The sequence below is a fragment of the Volvox carteri genome, assembly GCF_000143455.1.
Source record: "Volvox carteri f. nagariensis unplaced genomic scaffold VOLCAscaffold_4, whole genome shotgun sequence".
Lineage (NCBI taxonomy): Eukaryota > Viridiplantae > Chlorophyta > Chlorophyceae > Chlamydomonadales > Volvocaceae > Volvox > Volvox carteri.
In genome coordinates, this window is record NW_003307547.1 from 2,602,024 (window position 1) to 2,624,456 (window position 22,433).

At 60.2% G+C, this 22,433-nt stretch overlaps 1 protein-coding gene across 1 annotated transcript; it reads right to left on the bottom strand.

The window, feature by feature from the left end:
- Positions 1-247: 247 nt before the first annotated feature.
- On the bottom strand, positions 248-22,077 carry VOLCADRAFT_87230 (uncharacterized protein; the record flags this gene model as incomplete). The annotated part of the gene is made up of 41 exons (XM_002946977.1): positions 248-278; positions 572-858; positions 1,041-1,496; positions 1,868-2,131; positions 2,533-2,799; positions 3,117-3,284; positions 3,594-3,932; positions 4,177-4,339; positions 4,737-4,869; positions 5,201-5,597; positions 5,853-6,225; positions 6,462-6,655; positions 6,926-7,218; positions 7,297-7,383; positions 7,881-8,160; positions 8,745-8,817; positions 9,159-9,302; positions 9,627-9,730; positions 10,129-10,177; positions 10,334-10,883; positions 11,178-11,320; positions 12,051-12,233; positions 12,709-12,864; positions 12,922-12,938; positions 13,091-13,225; positions 13,408-13,632; positions 13,956-14,062; positions 14,323-14,701; positions 15,158-15,375; positions 15,523-15,869; positions 16,207-16,328; positions 16,799-17,302; positions 17,636-17,812; positions 18,020-18,194; positions 18,621-18,670; positions 18,974-19,295; positions 19,539-20,009; positions 20,284-20,366; positions 20,632-21,471; positions 21,686-21,906; positions 22,014-22,077. 41 exons carry the CDS (start codon positions 22,075-22,077, stop codon positions 248-250), a joined length of 9,591 nt encoding a protein of 3,196 aa, XP_002947023.1.
- Positions 22,078-22,433: the final 356 nt, after the last annotated feature.

Here is a 22,433-nt window from a genome sequence, read left to right on the forward strand (position 1 = left end):
AGCGGCGCCACACCTCTGAACATGCTCACTTAACTCATCCTGCACTATACTCCACAAGAACGCATCCTGTCTGGTTGCTACAAAACGCCCTCGAGCGCTTATGGAAAGCCTCCCGGCGTATGTCATTCTTCCAGTCCCAGTCTTAAGTTGCGACGTTCTCGTGTGGCACGGGAGCCAAAGGTATTGGGATGCGTAGTGCCTTGTCCCCGCTTGCAAGGGTCCCCAGGCGGAGCGGGACTTCTGGTTCTCAGAAGAAGGGGTGGGGGAAGTCGCCCATCCTGCGGGGCACAGACATGGCAGTTGGATTGTCAAGACCGCCCGACAATTCGTTCTAACGAAAAAATTCGGTGGTCCGTCATGTGTTGTGTGCAGGTCCTACGGCGCAGTTTACGATGAGGCCACCGACACACTGGCGAAACCAATCACATATTCCTTGTTCCCATACGACTGCAAAGCCATCTTCCACCCTCCCCCCTGTTCTCCTGCGACGCGTCTAGTGTGGAGCGACACTGTATCTGATAAAGGAAAACCTCGACGCCCGACCCCCCCAACCAATTACCCTCCGATGCACCTTCGCCTGTGCGGCGCGGCCACTCCTTGCTGCTCCAGATACTCCGTCTGATGCTCTGCAATCCACTCCGCTAGCTCCGAAGCCTTCATGGCCTTAGTACCAGCAGGTGTAGGGGTCCAGGGCAGATGCTGTGCCCGCATGGAATCCAGTTCCGCCACGTTGAAGTCACGTTGGAGCTTGTGGGCAAGCGCCTCGCGGGTGGCGCCACCCTGGATGCGGTTCTTGTGCAGGAAGCGGAGCAGCTTGTCGTTGAGCTGGGGCAGGCGGGGCTGCAGCACTGACAGCACCTGTATAGAGGAGGAAAGGGCAGCATCAGCGGAAAGTCAATTTGAGGACAAGAAGGGGAAGGTGGAAAGTATTGCGGAGAAACATCAGAGAAGCATCAAACGAAACAGAGGCACGCCTAGGCACTCACGCAAACAGATACAGATACGCACAGGCTCGGGATGTTGCCTTCACAAGCACGTACCTTTTTGGCCATCGGGTCCGCGCGGACGTGCTCCCCAAGCGCCGCCACGAAGCCCTCTAAGCGGTTCAGCCGCCCCACCTCCTCCCCGCTCAGCAGCGCGGAGCCCTGATACGTCCAGGCCGCTCGCTGCCCCTGCCCCTGTCCCTGTCCTCCGGCACTGGTCCCGGCAGCGCCGCCCGTGGTTCCCGTCAGTGTGGCTCCGGGAAGCTGCGACATCTGGCCGCCCAGCCCCGCCATAAGCGCGGCCTCCAAGCTGGACAGCGGCGCGGAGACCTGGGCGAATACCTGGCTCTGGCCTAGCTGCTGCTGGGCTTGCTGGCTGTGAGCCTGCGGCTTGCCCTGCGCTAGCTGCTGCACGGTGGGCGGGGGGTACTTTGTGGCGTTCTCCCGGATACAGTCCATGGCCAGGTCGAGACTCAGCTTGTTGATGCGTATTATGTCGTCCACCAACAGGGCCTGCGGCAGTTGGGAGTAGAAAGGGGAAGTACCACCGTTACGGAAGGGAAGGATCTAGAGCTCCAACGAAGCATGGAACGCAGCAGGATTACTGAATGGTGATGATGCACGCGGCGGGAACTAACCCTCATAAACAAAAGCTCCGAAAGGGAAGGGGGCGGCATGGGGTGTGAGAGACTCAGAGCGGGACTGCACAGCAAAATATGCTTGGCCGCAGAAGTGGTGTGGAGACGGCTTTGTATACCAGCCATTGCGGCTGCACAATATGCATAACAGGAGGAGCAAAGCCCTAAGGGAGTCGAAAGCCCTTCACAGCACGTAGTAACATCGCACGATATCACGACAAACTGGCTAAAGTATAGCCAGCTCACCACCGCCGGTTCCTTCTCCTCGAGGGGAATGTTTGCATCGCCTCCGCCGCGGTGCAGCTCCTCCTCGAGAGGGTGCGGCGGCGGCGGACAGCAGGTCCCGAGCAGCCAGCGGGAGCCCACCCACACCCGCAGCATGGTCACCGCACATCGCACATGCGGCTGCCGTAGGGATCCCAGGGCCACCACAGCAGGTGCGTCCATACGGCGTTGCCAGGTGAGGCTGTGGGAGGACGAGGTACCCGGGGCCAGAGCGCGGGTGCCCACCTGCGCGGATAGCGACGTGAAGGGAGCAGAGTGGGAGGAATGGAAGTAAGCAATCGCCCCCAATCAGGGTGCACGCCAAGCCGAGTGGGCACATTGAGCGGCTTGTGAGGTGGGCCCCCAAGTTATCGGAGCGAAGGAGAGGCGGTTTGCAACTGAGCTGCGTTGCCGCTGTGCGTCTATCCCCAAGCCGTCCCTCCAGCCTCTTCCCTCACCGCACGAGTTCATTAATCCAATCTGGAACCGGCTTAACCTCCGACCCGCCCGCCCGCCCACCTGGCACACCTACTGCACATATATAGCGTTTGTGACTCCTCATCGTTCCTTCCCAGCCAGAACATTAGTGCTACGCCTCACTCCACCCCACCTCATGGCCCCAGCCAGCCAAACCCCAATCCTCCCACCTGCATGGCCAGGTGTACGTCATCTAAATCCCTGGAGGCCCCCCTGAATACCGCCATCAGACCCGGGTCACGACGCATCAGCTGTAGCACCAACCGCCACACTGTCACGGAGTAGCGGGGACTGTAGCTGCGGCTCACGCACGTAGCGGAGGCCCAGGTTACGGTGCTGCCGGCCGGGCTGCCAGTCGGCGGCCCTGGCGGGGGGTTGGTGAAGCCTAGGGGCATTAATGCAGTGGACAGCGCCTCCGCGGGTGGCGCAGCTTGCACCTACGGGGCAGATACGGTCAAATAGGTATGGTAGGTAGGCAGGTAGGAGAGGTCGACAGTATCCGAGTCCGTTCTTGAGGTTTCTCATGCCACATCACAGCAACCGAACCGCGGTACCTGACAACCACCGGCCAAAATTAAGGCAGCAACCTAGGAAAGATAGCAGCATTGGGCCTCCACATCAAAAGGAAGCCCACAATAATCCGTACTCCGAGGGTGGAATGCATGCACAAACGCAGCAACGCCAAGGTCCTGTGCCCCGCCCGCACGGAAAGGTCCCATCCGCCTCCCTAAGCTAGGGAGGCCCCCAACTGCACCTGCAGGAAACGCATGATTGCCGCGGCCTTCGGGTCGTCCACAGGGAGGTCAATCGCACCCACCCCCAGCAACAGCCGCAGCGCAACGTGCAGGGACAGCGGCTCCATCGTCCAGCCCATTGAGGCCGGCATCGTGGCTGCTGGCCGCTGTCCCCGGTCTTCCCAATCCTCATCCACCACATCGATGTTCGGCGGGTCCGGGTAGCGGTATGCCGCCGCAACTGCAGCCGCCGCTGCGGCCGCAGCTGCTGCCGCCGCTGCTCCGCCGCGGCCCCGGCGTCCTCCTGTCGCCTGCACCGCCGCTGCCGTCGCCGCCGGCACTCCTGTCAGCGGCCTCGCTGAGAGATCAAGCGTCATGGCGTCGGCGCCACCAGCGGGCCCCCGCGAACCTGCTGCACCTCCCCCGGGGGCCCTTGCCCCTGCCGTACTACCCCAGCCTGCCAGAGCCGACGCTGTCACAGGAGCTTGTGCACCCACCAGCGTAACTCGCTGCAACCCCAATGACCGCCCTCCAGGGCCTCCTCCGAGCTCCAACGCTACGCTACCTCCACCATTCATCGCATGCTGTACCGGCAACAGCAGCTCCAGGCGTCGTGGGGATAACTGGTCGGCCCCCGCCGCGAAGGCGGAGGTTGCGGCAGCGACACCTCCAATGCCGCCGGACGCCCGCCCAGAGGCAGAGCCACGCGCGGTTGGAGAAGCTGTGGGCGAAGGCGCTCCAGGTGCTGCGCCTGCCGAGCGGGTCAAGTCCATAACAAGGCTGGCTGTGCGAAGGGCGGCCACTGAGCCCTCGGACAGAACCAGCGTGAACGCCACCTAGACACGGGGGTAATCGGGGGGGGGGGAAGTGAATGGCGGAAACACGCACATGACATTCCGCTGCGGAGGTCCAATAATGTTACGTTAAACTTTAGGAGTGCATGTAGGCGCTGCCAAAGCTGTGTGGGGATGTTTGCCCGCCGCGAGGTTAGGTCGACGCAAAGGGGCCCAGGAAGTTTAAGTTAGCGCTCAGGATGGCCTGGTGGGGTTGCACGCAGCCTACGCCCTCCGCCGTACCCACCCGTTCCGCCAGGTCGTCTGTGACCGCCAAGGAGCCGGCGGCCATGCTCTTGATCACAGCTGCGCGCCGCGGTCGGCCACTCGCCATTGGCTGTTGCTGGTGCTCGGTTGGCGATGAAGCCGGAGCAGCAACCCGCTCAGCCATCCATCGTTCCAGAACGCGCCTGCACAGCAACACGGGCAAGCTAGAGCTTTAGGTGGGGCGGGTCCCCCGTTTATGACATGGTCAGCAACGACCCGTACACGAGGCAACAGCGAGTGAGTCAGCCTGTGCATTATGTAGATCCCCTGTTATTGAGGTGGAGGAAGTTCTGCCCACTGTGGATAGTGCTGAGTTTCAGCGTAGGGAGATGTAGAGACATAACAACATGGCGACACGCATGCAAGCAGGCAAAGGGACAGCCCCAAGGTAGCGCTGGAGAATCACCACCAACGGCCTTCTCACCCAGGCTCTCACACAAGTGAAAATCGCGTGCTAAAAGACATTCAGGTCACCAGTACCCTGGACTAGGGTATAAGCTGAAAACGGCTACGTCCGAACCCTACCTCAGTGGTACTTACCTTAACCCCGCTCGGTATTCCGCGCTGCGCCACGCGTCATTGCCAGCCAGGCTGCTGGCCCGACCCGCGTCCGGGAGCACTGCCCGGGCCAGAAGCTGCCGAGCCGAGTCCACAAAGCCCGAGTTGGAGCCCTCTGGAGAGTGTGGGGGCCATGTGGCAAGGAAGCATCGGAATCAGGCGGAGCGGGGCGATAGCAAAAATGGATAAAAGCGAGTAACACCAAACTACAGATCACCCGAGCTCACGTGACACTCTGAAAGGCCCCACGATGAAAAGAATTTAGTGTACTGAAACCTAGGACAGGAGGTGGGGCCATGTAATGCAGATTCCAACCGGAAAGGGCCGGGGCTACAACTGCGTCATTCCCCAGCTCCCAATCCCCCAGTCATTCCCGGCTCTTAATGCTGTATGGTGCTCGCTGTCCTCAACTCCTAATCCCACGCCCAAGACCTCCGCCGCCTTACCGTGCGCCACCACATTCAGCAGCGTGCACGCCAGCGGAAGCAGCTCCGGGCCCCGGAACTGCCCCGTGCGCTCCACCAGCTGCCGCAACATGACCCGCGGGTCCCCAGCTGCGTGTTGCGAAGCGCCTGCCCCCGGCTGGATGGGGGAGGTTTCCCTGCCGTCACCCACACCGGAGGAGCTGCTCCGCCGGCTCTTCCCGCCGCCGTTTACGGATGTCTGCGGCTCCGCTGCCTCTGCGGCGGTGACGGCGGCCATTTCCTCCTGCAGTCGCTCTCCCACCCATTTAAGAACGTGCCAGACCCAGGAGCGGTGGCCGGTGGTGGCGGCTGAGGAGATGGTCGCGGATGCACGGCCAATTATGTGCAAAGTAGCCCAGCTGGGCGATGAGCACTTATCCTGCGTGAGGCCAGAGGGCATGAAAGGCAATCATTTGCAAAAATACAAGGAATGAACCGCCGGCGTCGTCTTCAGGGCACGGGTGGAAGGGTGGGAAATAGGGGCACGCAGATGACGGCACGGCGGAAGGGCGGACTCGTCCGGGAGGGCGACTCCAGCCCTTTCGATCCTCCAACCCAAAAGCCACAAGGAACCCATTCCGCCTACGTGACATCACATCACGTTGCACAGGCTGCACGGAGACGATCGACCTACCGCAATCCAGGTATCGATGCCTCCCTGGCCGTTAGCAGCCGCACACACGAGATCCAGCTCCCGCACCACCATCAGCGCATCCACCTGGTTCTGCAGCCCCAGGTTGGCCGCTTGGGCCAGCGCGTGGGAGGGAGGGCCCTGCAGCAACCCCACTCCACTCGCGCCGGGGCCCACCAGAGCCACATGGACGGGCCGCAACGACCTAGCCAGCATTGCCACGTCCGTCCGGAAATTGGACAGCTGTCTGCGCTCTTCCGCAGCCTCGTTTTCCAAGATACGCGTGGCGGAGGCGACGGCACGCGAGGCGGCGTCGAAGATGGTGGACACGGGCACTCGGGCGCCGCGTGCCCACTCCAGAAGAGGGATTTTCATCCTGTCGAAAGGTTTCGCAAAAGGCCGTGGCGATAGCAACATCCGGTGAACAGGAAGGCAATTCGAATTTTTTTCTGCAACTTCAAGGCAACCAGCTCCAGATGTATTCCTAGCACAGAACGTGTTGCCCACCTGCCCCACCTCAACAAACAAATTCCCTGTCCCTCTAGCCCCGTCCTGACAACCCCCTCCTCCAGGCGGCAATATGCGATAGGCGAATCCCCACAGCCCACCTACTTGAAGTCCAGCTCGTTGTCCGGCATGGCCGCCACCGCCGTCACGAACGCCTGTTGCACTTCCCGTGGCGCCGACCTGAGCGGCCCCAGCAGGCACTCCCGCATGGCTGCAACCACCCAGACACGCAGGCTGTTGTCCGCCATGGTCATCTCGTACAGGGACGACCCGGCGCCGCCACCCTCGAAAAGTTGCTCCTGTTCTCGTTCATCGCGACAAATGGGAATGGCGGGGAGAGCATGAGACATCCGCAACACAGCGAAACCCTAACATGCTTAGGAACAGTTTCGCTACTCCTGGCACGGGAATTTCCGCTCTTCCGTTGGCTAGCTGGCTTTTCAGCACCCTTCTAAACCTAATCCTACCCGCGCGCCTGGTCCCAAATCTACCATACATGCTTTCATACAACTTTATTTCCTCCCGCCCCGTCCAGTTGCAGCCATCAGCACGGGCCCCCAATCACTCACGTGCTTTATGTTATTCCTGGTGGCCACCTTGCTGAGCAGCGCCATCACCGCCGTGACTGCCTCGCTGCAACCCAGCAGGCAACGGGGCAGCTCGCAGCGCAGCAGCAGCAGCGTCACCGCCAGGTTGGCCACCGCAGACCGGGCCTCTGACGGCTCCAGACGCCGCAGCCGCCACTCGCCCACCCCACGGCCCTCGACCTCCGCTTCCGCGGCGGCAGCGGCCTCTGCTTCCGCGCCCTGCGGGTATGGCCCTGTCTCAGCAGTACCCGCTCCGGAACCCTTATTGATGGCGCCTGCGGCCGGGAAAGTGGCGACCGCGGCCAGGCCGCAGTTGGGTAGTGCGTGCTGGTGGGGTTGCTGCGGAGCAGCACCTCCCCCTTTGCTCTGCTTTTGCTGCTCCCGTGCCGTCACTTGCTGCAGCACTTCCACAAAGACCGGCGTCAGCTCCATAAGGCATGCTGTAGGACGCCACATCAGGGAAGCGGTGTGAAAGGCCAGTTTGGAGGTTAGAACCCATCATGAATGTATCCGGTCGTAGGTAAACAGAACAACCACCTTCCTCCCCCCACGCATGCACCGTAGGAGTGCGCTTGTCGCTATGCGCCGTCCTTTCGTTTGAGAACAAAACCCAACGCAGGTGGGCGCCTTAGGTAAGATCACGCCTACTCCAGCAGCTCCTTGTTTGACATCCCGAGAGCCCCTCCTACACACTACAGATTCTGACTCCCTTTTGCATGTAACACCAGATACGGCACATCTCCCTGTGCCCTGGGCCGCAACCCCAACTGGCAACCGAACGGCTGAGGAGTGGCCGTCCGGGGCCCCGAAACTCTTAGCGACATCCAGCAACACTCCAGTAAAAACCAACCTAAGACCATATGCCTCCTGTGCCCCCTCATCCCCAGTCCCTTCATCCATCCCCCTCCATTATCACTCCCTCACAACACGGCCTTACCTGCGTACCAGGGCAGCTGCCCTACTGCCGGCATAGTGCCATGCGGATGGCTCCTCGCCTGCGTAAAGTTGCTGTAGTCCACGGCTGTCGAGGCCAGCGCCCGGGCGGCCACCGCCACTGCGGCCTCCTTCAGTCCAGCCCTCGCCATCGCCAGCCCCAAATGCGCCAAAGGGAGGCCGTAGCGGCGCGAGGCGGCCAGCCCCATGGCGGCCAGCACTCGACGGCGGCCGGGTAGGTCCGCGGGGCCGGAGAAGGCGGCACACACCCAGGCGGTCAGGACCTGCGGCAGGACGCGGCAATAACGGGCCATGGCAACGCTAGGTACGACAGGGTCGAGAGAGTTTTGCAGGTATGTTGGACTGGCGTCTGTCTGAGTAAGTGAAAAAAACTTTAAGTTAAATGGGCGCTTGGGATGAGTAGCTGTAAAAGATCCCCTCCCTGAATGCCGTCCTGAGTCTTGGATTGCGATGTCCACAACCCCGTCATTACGACGACAGCTGGAAAGTCCTTCCACTTCTATTTACCAAGCAATAATCTATAATAATCTGTTAGCCCGTAACCTAAAATAGCAAAGAATAATAACCTACACGTACAAGCCGGGCACAATCCAATGAGCCCAGACTACATATTAACATATTTACCACTTAGGAGGGGTTTCACAGTCTGGAACTGTAAAAGTACTTATGGATGTAATGAACGCTAGACACCGAACAATACCACCTACCTATCGCAGCTGCACATGAGGCAAAAGATTATATACGTACCGCTATTCTAAAACCAGCGCCCACTTCCTTTTCCTAGTCATCTTCTCCTGCGTGTTTCCGCCCACCCGCGGGCCCTCCCAGCCTCAGCCACCCCGCTCACCAGCAGGTTGTTGTTCTCCATCGTCACCACCACCTCCCGCAGCTGGCCCGCCTCGTCGCGGTCGGTGGCGTACCTGTTGCAGGGCCATGAGAGCAGGCCAAGAGCACAAACCGGCTCGCCGAAATAGAGTCGCGATGCATTTGCGCCTTGCAAAACAAAGACCACGACTTTGCGGAAAAGCCAATCACGCGGCCATTAGCCAAATCGCTCTGTTCCCTTTTCATTGCCACACGTCCTTTCCCTTCCCACAGGGTCATGCAACAAGGCGCCCTGGTGCATTCTTGTTTGCTTCGTCACAAATACCTAGACCTTCCCAGCCAAGAGAGGGCGTGCTAGACGAACATGCGAGCCGTTTGTTCATCTCCTTGAGCGGGAGGGAGCATTTGGTTTTTACCGCAACTTGTTGGCGCTCACCTGTAACCCCGCGCCGTGATGAAGGCCTGCCAGCTCGACGCCGGGAGGCCCTTGAGGCAGGGCCCCTCCCCTCCGCGGCTCTCCACTCGGGAGGTATGACGCAGGGGGGCGCAGGTGACCATCTCATTGGCAAAGTCCTCCATACTGTGTGGGAGATGACACGTGAGATGATGCGGGTGTGGCAGCAGGAAAATCAAGGGGTCAAGAGATGTTGGCACTTAGGTCACTTGGGCTCTCAGGGGAATGCGACCTCGCAAACGGTGCAATTTGGCCTAACGCCGGGCATTCGCGGCTGTGACAGGTTCGTGTGTAACTGTCCATTGCAAGGATTACCGCACAAACGGACCCGTGGGTCATGCAGCTATGGATGAAGAATTTTACGCGCAATGCCCTCGCTCCGTGCGAGATGTGAATAATAATACTGACGCACCATCCGCATGATAGCATTACGGTCATAGGGCTGCACACCTGGGTTTGCTTGGGATGCTTCGCATGTGGTGTTCCACGCACACCACCGCTCCCGCCATGAGGGGAGCCACCAGGTGGGCACTGCTGCCCCGGCCCCGAATGTACTGCGGCAGAGGAAAGGAGCGAGAGGGGGAAAAGAGGCATAGACGGAAGCTTGCGCTCGCGGCAAGTAAATCTGGGTCCCGCTTGGCACTGACAAGGAAATACAGATCCCCAATACAGACGGCATGGGATGCCCACCCCCTATGCTGAAACACTGAGGTAATAAACAGCATCAGTGGAAGGAGGGGTTAGACGAACCACTGGCGAGTGAAGCAGTAAACCAGAAAATGACGGAAGGGGGGGAAAATGGAGGCATGGAAGGGCGGAAACAAGACTGCGTTTTAGATAAACGGTGGCAAGGCCCTGACACCTGCTGGACCTACACATGTCCCCTTACGGCCCACTCTCCGCTGGGGCCCCTTGGGGCAGACTCGTACATGGACACGCACGCAATGCACACCTGTGCCAGGGCGAACAGGTTTTGTTCCCCCTCGATCTTCATCAGACGCCTAGACAGGATGTGGGAGGCGCAGGAGACCAGCAGGACTGCAAGCTCGTGCGGACCCTTGTGTGTGGGGCCAGCCGGAGCCTCGGGAGCCGCAGCAGCGGTGGCAGATCCGCCTCCATTGCCGCCTCCGCCACCATTGCCTCTCTCTGCCCCGGACCTGCCAATAGTTACCTCAGACCCCGAGCCTGCACCCGCTCCAGTGCCGGTGGGGCCCGATCCTGTCTGTGCGAGGCGTCGGCGACGGAACCGCAATCGACCAGGACTGCTGCCGCCGCTTCCTGATGCGAGCCCAGCGCCCGTTCGATCGCCCCCACTTCCGTTGCCACCACCGGCGCCGCCGCCGCTGCACCTGACCCCGCTGCCGTGCTCCACACCTGACCCGGCCGCACCCATGCGTCCTGCAGACCCCGTGAAGCCCTTCTCCCCACTGACGCCCGCCGTCCTCTGCTCCCCCTCGCCATCCATGTCCATCGGCGCAGGCCCAGTTAACTCCTCGCAGTTGCCGCCCTCGTCCTCGCATCGCCACACCCCATCCATTAGATCTTCCGTGTCCACATCGGTGTCGGCGTGTGCACAGCCCTCGCCGCCGACTGCGGTGCCCGCCTCAGGCTCCCCCTCCGGGCCCCCCTCTAACACTTCCCACCCCTCCGAGTCGGTGTCGTGCTCGCCATGGGCATCCCGGTTCTCCCGATCCTCAGCCGCATCAGCTGTGAAGAGGAGAGGATCACAGGAGGTCGTCAGTTCTGAGGTTGAAGTGGTGCTGTTTCTGTTTCTGTCACTTTAAGGGCAGCCGCAATGCTTGCTCAAATACTTGCTAGATCACAGCTCTGCTCTGAGGCGTGAGGCTTCCGTCTAGACATCCGGATTTGAAACAAGTCGTGTGTGTGGCGGCGGGCGGGGGGAAGGGCAGCCAACAGTGGGTACTTGCCAATAGGGGGCGACTCGCACACGAGGCGGGTCTTCCATCCCTTGCACAAAACTTCGTGGTGTCTTGTGCTCACCATGTCTCTCAGCTTCCAGCAGCATGGCCCGCAGCGCTTGGCGGTCCTCGCGCAGCAGCTGCCGCTGCTCACGCCGCCGCCGCCGCTGCTCATCGCGACGAGCCTCACGATCCGCGTAAAGCATGCCTCCGTATGGGAAGCCCCTACATAATGGACGAAGCCCCGAGCGATATATCAAACTGCATTAAATGACAATACTTCGAACACCAGTGCTTTAAGGCGTCAACGGCTTACGTCACAAGTTGGGCCCATCCCCTAAAGTTCTTCCCCTAAAGGGAAACTTTCGTTTCCCTTTTATTGGAATAACTAAGGGGGACAACCCTTCAAGGGACGATATGGATGGATGGATAGGTGTACTGCGATGTAAGAAGAAGATGCGCTTTAGGCGTCAACGTGTTCGGGTATCATATCGCTAACCATGGCATGCACGGACTGCATCCTTAGGGCCAGCTGGACCCCAGGCTGCAAACTGAGACGCTGATGCGGTGGATAGGGGATTGTCCGGGCAAGAGGACAGCAAGGCAGAGTTTGCGTACAGGGCTGGGCGCCATTAGTAACGGGCATTTCGAGCTCATTAGTGCGAAAACCCAACACGGGGAGAACTCCACCACGGGCTGTATACCGTGTAGCCCTCGTCCACACGCGCTATGCTAGGTATAAAATCTGCGGCCTCATGTGAGCCAGCCCGCCGGGGTAGCTTTCCGTACGGGAGCGACTGGCAACCCATCTACCAGTGGCTTTTCGTACAGGTCAAGCTATCGCGCAGGTCTTCGGCGGTCATTCGACGTAAGAATGGTCATTCCATATCCCGTCACTCATTAACTATTACGGTACCATTACGGCCATTATCCAATGGCATAGACCAGTGCTCACAGCATGAAGGCTCCGTAGGCGTCCAGGTCGTCCATGCCTTCATCGTCATCGTCGTCATCAGAGAAGTAATCCGTGAATTCATCACTTTCGTCCTCGTCCGAATCGTCCGGGTACGGCTCACCAGGATGGACGCCGTGCCCTCCCAGGTGAAGATCGTCCGGGCCCAGGCCAAGCGCCGCACGCCTGCACAGTGGGGACCAACGCCAACCCCACCCCACACCGCCACTACAAGTTCACAACCCAGCGACGTCGGGACATGTAAGTGCCGGGCTCCTAGTACTGGCCGGCGGAAAGGGCCCAGGGACACGCCGTGGAGAGGTGCGCACACCGCATCGCTAGGCTTTGTATCGTGGCGATGGCGTCCTACCCTTAGCCATCATCGCGACAAAAGCATGAGAGAGCATGCGAGCAGGACGAACGACTTGCAGCACTACTGCACTGATCGCTGAACTTCCCTCATGTACAGATCGCGGCCCTGCATGCCATCTCCGAATATCGTTTAGCCCTCGGCTTCCACTCCAGCCGTCCCACCAGCTGAGTTTAAAAGCCAACACCGTAGGGAGGTCCCCGAACTCTAGAGCCCTGAAAGTCCTACGAAACGCGGCCTGGGCCCCGCCCTGCTGGTCTTGCTCTCAGCCGTACATCGCCCCACACGCACCCTGCCACAACGGCCGCGGCCATCAGTGCTGGCAGCCGATGCTCTGCCGGGGGATCAGTGGCGGCGGTACGCAGCAGCTCCAGCGCCGCCTCCTGCTGGGCGTCCTCCCCGCTAGCTATCGCCACTTCCAGCGCGTGGGCCAGCGAGTCGGCAGATCTGGTCCAGGGTGGGAAAGGGGAGGGGCACGAGCAGGTCAGGGAGGGGAAAACGTACCCGGCGTGCAATCGGATCTGGCACGATGACACACAGGGTTCACAGGAGCGGACAAGAAAATCGGTTACGAGGTGCACGGAGCATCACCAGGCCTGGGCAAAGTCACCCAGCTTAGCCAGCAAATCACTGTCCGGACACACCGTATTAAGGCCATCTGGCAGGCCGCCACCTGCCGCGCCAAAGCAAGCTGCCCCGCTCCCAACAGGTCGGTCACTACCCGGCCCAGCGCCGAGGGGTTGGCTCCGGACGAGTGATGGCAGCTGTACAGCGCGCACAGGGCCACGGTGACGCCTTCCAGTATGGCCTGCGAGGGGGCACGGGCGGTTCGGTTGGATGTTGGTAAGCGGTTCGTACCCAAAGAGGATCGCCCACTTTCCCCTGCACTGCCAGTGATAAACTCCCTTTGCAGTCCAAAATTGGCCTTGTCCGGGATCCGTCGTCGTCTACGTCGCCTCTCCTCCTTCCTCCCTTCCTAGCCCAACCCACCTGCAGCTGCACCCGCTCAGGCATGATTTCCTCACACAGCGTGCCCATGGACTCCTCCACTGTGCCCAACAGCGCCACGTACTCGGCAGGCGTGCGCGGCCGCTCCCGGGGGTCCGCCAGCACCGCCATCATGGGCCGAAACACTGAGCGCACAACCTGCACCGCTAGGCTGTGTACCCGCGGCCCACCACCGGGGCCGCTGCGCGACGAGACGAGCGGAACCACCTGCGGCAGCAACGCAGCAGTTGGTCTGGAGAATGGACAAGTAATGACGCCACCTTGCTGTGCAAGTGCGTCCATACGCCAGCGGCGGCATCATCACATAACTGGACCCATCGCATCTGCCCCTCCATGGCACCGAAACTGGACTTCACCGCGCCGCGCGTCCCTATGCGTTCGGCCAACGAAGCCTTTGCGGCACCAAGCTGGGACTACAAGGACTACGTAAAGACAACCGTGGCTAAAGGCGCTTCGGGATCGAAGGTTCATGGTGAGGGCCTGTGTGGGCATCGCTGTTAGAAACCGCTGCCCATGTACCACCCGTGCACCTTGGTGAAGGCGGCCAGTATTGCGGGGTCCGTTACAAAGCACACGTCCTCATAGCGAAGCTTTGTGTACTGCACGGTCCCAGGCGGCATCTCGCTGGCCAGCAGAGCTGAGGGTAGAGCAGGTTCATGCAAGGTTGGGCGCGGTCAGGTGGCGCGAGGAGAGGGTGGTGTAGGCCAGGGTGAGGAGGGGTAATTGGCGCTGCAGATACTGAGGCAGAGAACATTGGAGGAACCTGTTTGGGAACAAACCTTACCTGGGAATAAGCCATCCCTTCAAACCCGTCGGATCTCTGCACCTATACCACCCCTATCAAACCTACACCCTCCGAGTATCCGGCCTTGGTATCCCACACGCTCTCCCCCGTACCCAGACGTTCCCGGCGCTCCCGGCGACATGCGTCGCAGTCGCAATGCTCCTCCCGCCGGGCCATCGCCGCCCCCATGACGCTATGCCGCATCACAGCGGTAAGCGCATTCATGTACTCCATTGGCCCCCGGCCTGCGGCAGCCGCAAGGTCGCCGGGAGCGCCGCCCGAGGCCCCATCCACGGCCAGCCCGGGTCTTGCTAGTGCCCCGCTATTGCTGTGTCTGCCGTCAATCCTACGGCCTTCCGCATCCGTGTTGCTGCCTGAGGCACCGGATGCACCAGCGCCACCGGCGTTGCCGCCGCCCTCTGTGCGCTCCTGCTCTGATACAATTATTCCCAGCTCGCGCAAAGACTCCACCTCCGCCCGCCAATCTCGCTCCTGTAGGCATGTAAAGGCTTATTAAGGTCAGTAAACGCACGAGGTGCATGGACAACGAAATGGATAACTGTGAAGACACAATCCGGAAAGGGGCCCAGAAACGCACCGATACATTGTCAACACCGTTTGAGTTTGACGGGGAACGCGGAGAAGCGACCAATGTGACGGCTGACACAGGAAAATCGTACACGTCACCGGGCAAGCACGTCGTCGCTCGTTTGCGGACTGCCGAACCGTAAAAGGCATAATCTGTTGAATCAGTAGGCAACTGCCAACGGTATCATATGGCTAGCCCGCAACAAAGATATACTTCCTCTAATAAGCAGAACCCCGTGAGCATACTGCGCTTTTGAACATCGATGGCGGCACCACAGACAGTTGCTTCTACAAATTGTGACCGCCCGCTACAAGGGTCCCCGACCTCAATTCTCCAACCAGGTCTGAGCACACGCGCACCTGGTTTTCAGCCACCAGGGCGATCACGGAGCGTAGCAGGGCCGTGTACGGACTCGGCCGAGTGCCGCCCCCGCCGCCGCTCACGGCGGGTGCGATGGCGGCCAGCAGCGCGGCTGCAGGTGAGGTAGCATCGTTCTGTGCATTCGCGTTGGCACGTAGAAAGCTCATCTCAAAAGTTGCGTTGGGAGAACTGACCGAATTACTTGTGGCGTCGTTCACTGCAGAGGCAAGGACAGGAGCGAGGCGATGTGTACGACGCTGTTGGGTGTTGGCACTTGACAGCCGATCTAGGTCTCGCGCGTCTCCTCCTCTCCAATCCACAACCTTTCCAAACCCCCTCTTATTCTGAGCTACTGCTCACGTACCTATCTTGATGCTTAGCGCGGCACGCACCGCACTCATGAACATGCGCCCTGCACAGCCCGCTACGAAGGTGGGCGGCAGCTGTGCCACAGCGGATACCACCAGTGAGTCAACGCCGGCTGCTCCGCCGGCGCCTGCATCGGTTGCTGCTGTCGCTGCCTGCAGCACCGCTGCCGTCCCCGTAGGTCCTGGGGTGTCGATAGCAGCTTCTGATCCGTGTTTTAGCGGTTTCCCAGTCTGCTGCGGCGGCCCCAGCACCTGATGCAGCAGGAAGCAGGCCTGCTGGGCCTTGGCGGCTGCAGAGGAAAGGCGTTCCACTGCTAGGCGACAGGCCCGCTCAACATCCGATCTGGCAGCGGGACGATAAGGGGAGCACATGAAGGCGTGCGCCAAGTGTTTTCTCAAGCAAATACACAAGCCATGTCCAGCACTGCAACCTCCTCCTCTGTTCATGAATCCCTTGCCACACCTAAGCTGCATCAAAGACGCACGTGGGATGAAGCATCCCGGTCCATACACTTAAAGACGAATCGCCCCGCGCAAGACATACATTTCCCAGCAACCTTGACCGATATCAACGGAAATGTGCGCCCCTTTCCGTAGTATATGTCCGTATTGGAATGGACATTGCCTATGTCCGCCCGAAAGTACTGTCCCTTCTTTCCCCCAGCCCGTCCCGGCCTCACTTGGCGCCCCTGCGCAACAGCATCTTAATCGCCTTCGACCACTCGCCCGATACGGCCGCCAGCGACACGTATGGGCCATCCAGCCCGAAGTGCCCCAGCCAATGCAACCGTTCCACCACTTCCTGCGGCACGGCATGGAACAGCATGACCTTGGGCGCTAAGGTCAGAACCTTTCAAAACCGAAAAGCTGTCGCATTGCAGTAAACAGCCAGTAAACAGTCAGGGGTGAGCCAAATATTGCGCCGGCCCCTTGGCTTAAGCACATGTGACATGTACTTGGACACACATAAGCACCACCTACGGAGGTACGGATGCCAATGGAAGTCAGTGACCCTCCTGCTCCCCCCAAAACATTGGGAAGGGCTGAAAGCCTGTACGACGCACTTCAGAGACCTTCTTAGTTGGACACAGTCGTCGACAACTAGTCACCAGCTAGTGTATCACATGCGCGTTTGCTCTCCAAAGTTACATGCAGTGCCACTTTGCATCCCAACAGCACGAAAATATCGGAGCCCCATCTCCACGAAACACCCAAGTCACCCTCACCCTTCGGTGACCACCTCAGCTACCATCCGCCTATCCAACAACTCACCTGCATCGCCGGTATCGCGATGCTCGCAACGCCCTGCAGTGGCGGCGGTGCGTACGGCACAAACGGCATCACTGTCGACATCGAGCTCGCGTACGGATCCACCGTCCCCGCCAGCACCACCATGGGGACTCCGCCACCGCCAGCAGGGCCACTAGGCGGGCCCGCCTGTTGTGGCTGCTGCTGCAACCGCCGCACCGCCGCCTGATTGGCAGGCTTGAAACCCAGCCACGTGGGCAGAAGCTCCGGCCTAGAGGTGGACGAAGCCTTGCCAGCACAAATAGGATTGCCTCGTCCAGGCACCGTCGCAGACGGCTTGTATTCGCTTGGTTGCACACCGTGCTGTGCGCCCACCTCCCGCCCCAGGCGACCTCCTCCGGGCACCAGGGCCGGCGCTACCGTGGCCGGGCCAGACAGGGGCCCTGAGGTGTGTACAGGGGTGGGCGTAAGCCCCATGGCAGCGACCACATGAGCCGCGCTCCATCCGTCTCGGGCTAGAATATATGCCTGCGCCGGGGGTTTGAAGTAAGCGCCATGAGTGGCTGGCTTCCCTGATCGGTTTAACTCCCCGGGCAGCACAGAGCTGCACCGGACGGGAAGGATTCAACACGCTCACACTGACAGAGGATCTGCGGCCGCTGTGCGGGCAAGCAGGAAACAAACAAGGTCCTTCGTCATCAAAATCATGCAGCACGCCTTGCTTTTTAACTAATCGAGGCAGCTCGCCGCATACATTTGAAATGCACGTGGCGGTGCTGGCCATTTGCGTTTACTACAAGGAGTCGGGATATGTCATCTGCAATGGTCTATTTTACAGGAACAGGTTCCCTTCGTTCCCACCGTGGTCAAGCGGGTTAGCACTTCCGAGGTCGCCAGATCGCTGGAGGAGCCGTAGCCGGTGCGCCGGCCCTGAGCGGCGGCATCCCCCAGTTTTAGCCTCCAGACCCCCAGCAGCCTGGCGCTGGCGGCCCGCAGGTAGGCGGGCAGGTCGGCTGCCAGCAGCAGCTTGCAGATGGCCTGTGTGAGAACAGGCGAGGATAAGGGTTACAACAACTTGAGTCCCATGGGAAACGACATGTCGCAGCCGGCCTGTCAGGATATGTCGGTGTTGCTGGTATGGCAAGGCGCAAGAGATCTCATAGAGGACTTGAGGAGCTGCGTTTTCCGTGGATTAGGTACCCACGCGGTCCCTGGTGTGCAGTTCCGGCCGCGACTTCGTCCCACCTGCAGCACCAGCTTGACCCTCCTAGCCAGTCCTGCGTCCAGCTCCCACACGTGCAGACACAGCCACGTGACCCGCAGCAGACCACAGAGGGCCCCTGCGGGGCCATTAGCCCCGGCCGGCTGCCCAACGGGGGAGCAGGCCTCGTCGAAGGCGGACAGCACCACATGCGGCCAGCTGTCCAGCGGACAGCGGGATGGAGGGCGGTGTGGAAAAACCGCACACGGGGAAGCGGGCAGAAGATAGGGCAGCGGAAGCGCAGCGGTGTAATGGCAGCGGCACGTTAGGGAAGGTTTTTCCAAGCTCACGCACTCATCCTTCGCCCGCAAAAAGCTGAGGATCAGGTGCACGGGGAAGACCAGACACAACGAAGTCTGTGGATGTTACAGGGTTACCAGCTGTCTGAAAGCAACCCTGTTCCATGACGTTACATAGTTTCCCAAGTGTCGCATTATGGCGTGAATGGGAGTTCTACAACACCTCAAATCTGTGACCCCTGCAAACAGTGTTCGCTACGTTGAAGAAAATCACGCAGCTATGCCGTGATTTGGCCTAAGTGACCACATGTATGGGTATCCCTGAAGCCCCTGAACTCCCACTCACGGATCGGGTGCCTCACTGCTGTTGGTATGTAGCCGCGTCTCCGGATCCAACTGCGAGGCGGACCAGCATGCAGCGGGGCTCCGTCACCTTGCCATTCTAGTAGAGTGCACCAAGTGGCGTACAGGGCAAAATGCGTGCCAATCATTCAACCCCAGACGCTCGCCCAGTCCCTTACCGGTTGCCGACGCGTCCTACTGAAGCGCGCTGGCGGCCCTGGTGTCAGATTCCATCAATAAAATGCTAAGAATCCCCCTGCAACACTCCCTGCCTTAGGAACACAAACCACGATGCCGGCAGATTAGGACACCTAAGGCCTAAATCCCTTTAATTGCTCAAACCCAATACCTACACACCTCGATGGTGGCATGCGACGTAAGGAAGGTCATTCGCGCCTCCCACACGGGACCTCGGACCGGCGCGCGTGCAGATATGAAGTTCTCCGCCGACTCGCTGCCCGATAGCTCAAGGCTGACCACACCGCCGGCAGCTCCAAACGACCAGCTGGGCGGCGGCAGCTGCACCGGCTTGGCGCCCGTGGCCCGCGCTAGGGCGTGGCGACCGCCGGCGGACTGACCCCGCACGTCGCCAGCGGCTACACCCTCCGCGGCAGCACCAACGTTCGCCACCAGGGGCTCCTCCTCGGGGGGCAGCAGCATGCGATAGGTCTCCCGATACCTGCATGAGGGTACAATGCACGGAGCTGAGCTATTACTACTGTTCAATCAATTCCAGGGACTGCATCGGGTGTGCGACGGTCCGCGTGTAAGGTTGTGAGCCGGCAGAATAAGACGCGCCATGGCTAGGAAGTGTCGGCTAACGCAATCCCTTTAGAGCGTGTCCTTATAATGCCAACACCTCCTGCAGCTTTCCAGTTACTCCTTGCCCTTGGACAGCAGCCCTACAACAAGCCAGATTTACCTCCCGTGCCGCTCGCGCTTCCGACAGCAACGGCCCCCACAGCGAGACAGCCACCGGGTACCCAAACCCAGAATTTCCAGAGTTCCAGAGGCAGCGGAACTACCCCATGGCCATAATTTGCACGCCAAAAGCCTTCTTGATGGTATTAGGAGTCCGTGGGTTACCACTAGCACCAGCACCAACCTGTCGGTGGTTACCACTATGGCCGTTGCCTCCCGATACCAGCTGCTGAACACCGCCCGAGCGGTGGCTGACGGAAACGCGCTCGACGAGTAGCCGCCGGGGTAACGCGGGTTGACCCTACTGCCTGCCTCAGAAGCGGGCAAGGCGGGAATGTGTGGCGCCGGTACGGGTGGAGGCTCCAGGTTCGGCGGTGGACGCGCGGTACTGGTGCTGGGACCCTCACCAGCGCTAGGAGCGGGCGGCCGGCTGCAGGGAATCCGATGCTGCCGAATGGATTCGGGTGTGCGCCTACAGGCCATGCGCGAAATGTGTGTGTGTGTGTGGGTTTGGCAGGGAGGGAGCGGTGCAAGTTGCGGCGGCATAGGTAGCAAGGCCGGGCCCGGGCTTCCGGGGCCTTCCATCCCTATCAATTTTCTATGTGGAATTCGGAGTAACCACGCAGGCTTACTACTTGAACCAAACATGTTGAAACTCACCGACCCACATCGTTGCATCGCTCCTGCTAATGCTTGCGTCGTAACTTGTTTTCCTCCCTGCCCTCCATTTCCCATCTTTCACTTACCTCCGGCTGTTGAGCTCTTGTTGCAGCCCAAGCGGCAGTCCAGCGCCGGGCAGCACGGAGGGAGCCAGCGGAGCGGGCGGGTCCTGTGCAAAGCAGGCAACGAAAGCAGCTACAGCTTAAGTCTAGATAGTTCTAGATCCCGTGCTATTTTGCAACACAGGTAAAAGTGTGGTAAAAACTAGATGCTGGGATGCCGTGCTTGTCAGGAGTACGGGTCCATCTGACTGCACCGAATACCATACACCTAGCCAAGGAATCCTGATCCGCTCCTCAAAAGGCCCAGTTCCCTATGCCGCCAGGAAGCCAGCGCCTAGGGCCTCCTTCCAACTGTCGTCTTAGGCGACTCACCACATAAGTGGGTCCCAAAACAAGCGCGCCCCCGGACAGAGACACCAAGGTGCGGGCAACGGGCGGGGGTCCGAAGCCCAGCTCTTCGGGCGGCCAAGAACAAAAACCTTCGTGCCCATTTGCCGCTGCAGTGCCAGATCCGCCAGGAGGGCCCTGTCCTGCGGCTCCTGCGGCTGCTCCCGGGGTGGCGTCGGTGCCCGACCCGTTGGCTGAGTCCTCTGCTACTCCCGCCTCTGTAGCCTGCTGTGGCATCACTTTGCGGGCAGCAGCGGCAAGCACGCTCAGATCATGCTCACACAGCACATCGGCACCGCCGGCCACGCGCGCCGCCAACAGCACCGCAGCCACCGCTGGGCATAACTGCGAATGCAGCGGATCGTAACCCACTCCGCAGCAACTCGATGAGCAAGCCAGCAGTGACCAATCGCCGCAGCTGAGCAGCACCTCAACCACGTGGGTGGAGCGCTCCGGAGGACCACACGTCCCGGGGGCCGCCAGTCCCACAGGCGCTGCTCCATCACCGTCCCCACTCGGGACACCGTGCGCCGAGAGGGCGGCGGCGCCGCCACTGGTTTCAATGTTTGGTCCATCTGGGTTCGCCGGTGTGCGGCCGCCGCCGGTCGTACCGGCCGACCTGTTGTTGGCGGCCGCAGCAGCACGGGAGACGTGGGCGGCCGTTGGGGTACCATTGCAGCTGCATATTTCGACATCATCGTGTGGCACGTGCAGGAAACCGCGTAACAGTACCCGCTCGCCGTCTTTGCTGTGCTGCGCTGTCAGGCTGTGGACGCAGCGGCTGTGAAGGAGATTCTTGACATCCCTCCATGCCCAAGGAGAGACCTGCGGCGTGATGACTCATGGACCAAGGGACAAACGGATGCACTCGGACAGCCATGCATATCATGAATCCAAAGCAGCGCCATAGCGACCGCAAAGCAAACCCGCACACATGAAAGTGGGTCAGAGGCACCAAGCTGAGGCTAAGCAGATACCAAGAAGCAATATCATTCTTGACCAAGAAATTACCCAAAGCCCTCACCCCGCTCCAACTTACCCGCTGTCGTATGTCATCCGCACGCAGGCGTGCTCTATGGCACAGGTGAAAAGCGCATCCTTTGCATTCAGGTAAGGAAACTCGGGCAAGTAGGGCCTCCCGGCCACATCCGGTAGGTAACTGCCCTGACACGGAACAGTCTTCGGTCAGGGTCGCGTTCTGCACCAGCGACTCAAGTATGCTCCTCAAGCGAGATGTAACTTTCTGGACTGCTTCCGGGCCTACAGATATGAAAAAGTTCACCACAGACGGAAACGGCATGGCGCTAACCTCTCGCCTCACGCAGCAAGACTCAGCGTGTAAAGAAGTCAAGTAGTCACAGTATCACCTGGAAATTTACGTCGCTTAGCCGGCACGCCGTCGCCCTGGTGACCCGCAAGCCGCTTCACCATCGCTGACCCTGGCGAGGTGACGAATGTCACAAAAGCTCAAACACCGACATTAAAAGGTGAAAGAGAGGATTGTGAACGTCTCCTTGGTGACCGTCAAGTCCTGTCTAGGCCCTGTGCTTTTTCCCCGGGAACGCCCGAATTGTGTTCGCTAACACCGGACGGTCACATAAAGTGTGTGCTGTATAATCTAGAAAAAATCTACGTGCGTATAGTTGGAAATTGTGTGAGCGGATTGCGGTGTCCAAAGGGGAAATGCATGCTGTGCGCGTCTTGCGTCTGCGTCCGTATCTTGTGCCGTACCCGAAAAAGCTAAACCAGTGTTATGCCATTCCATACCTTACTGGTTTTTTATGCTC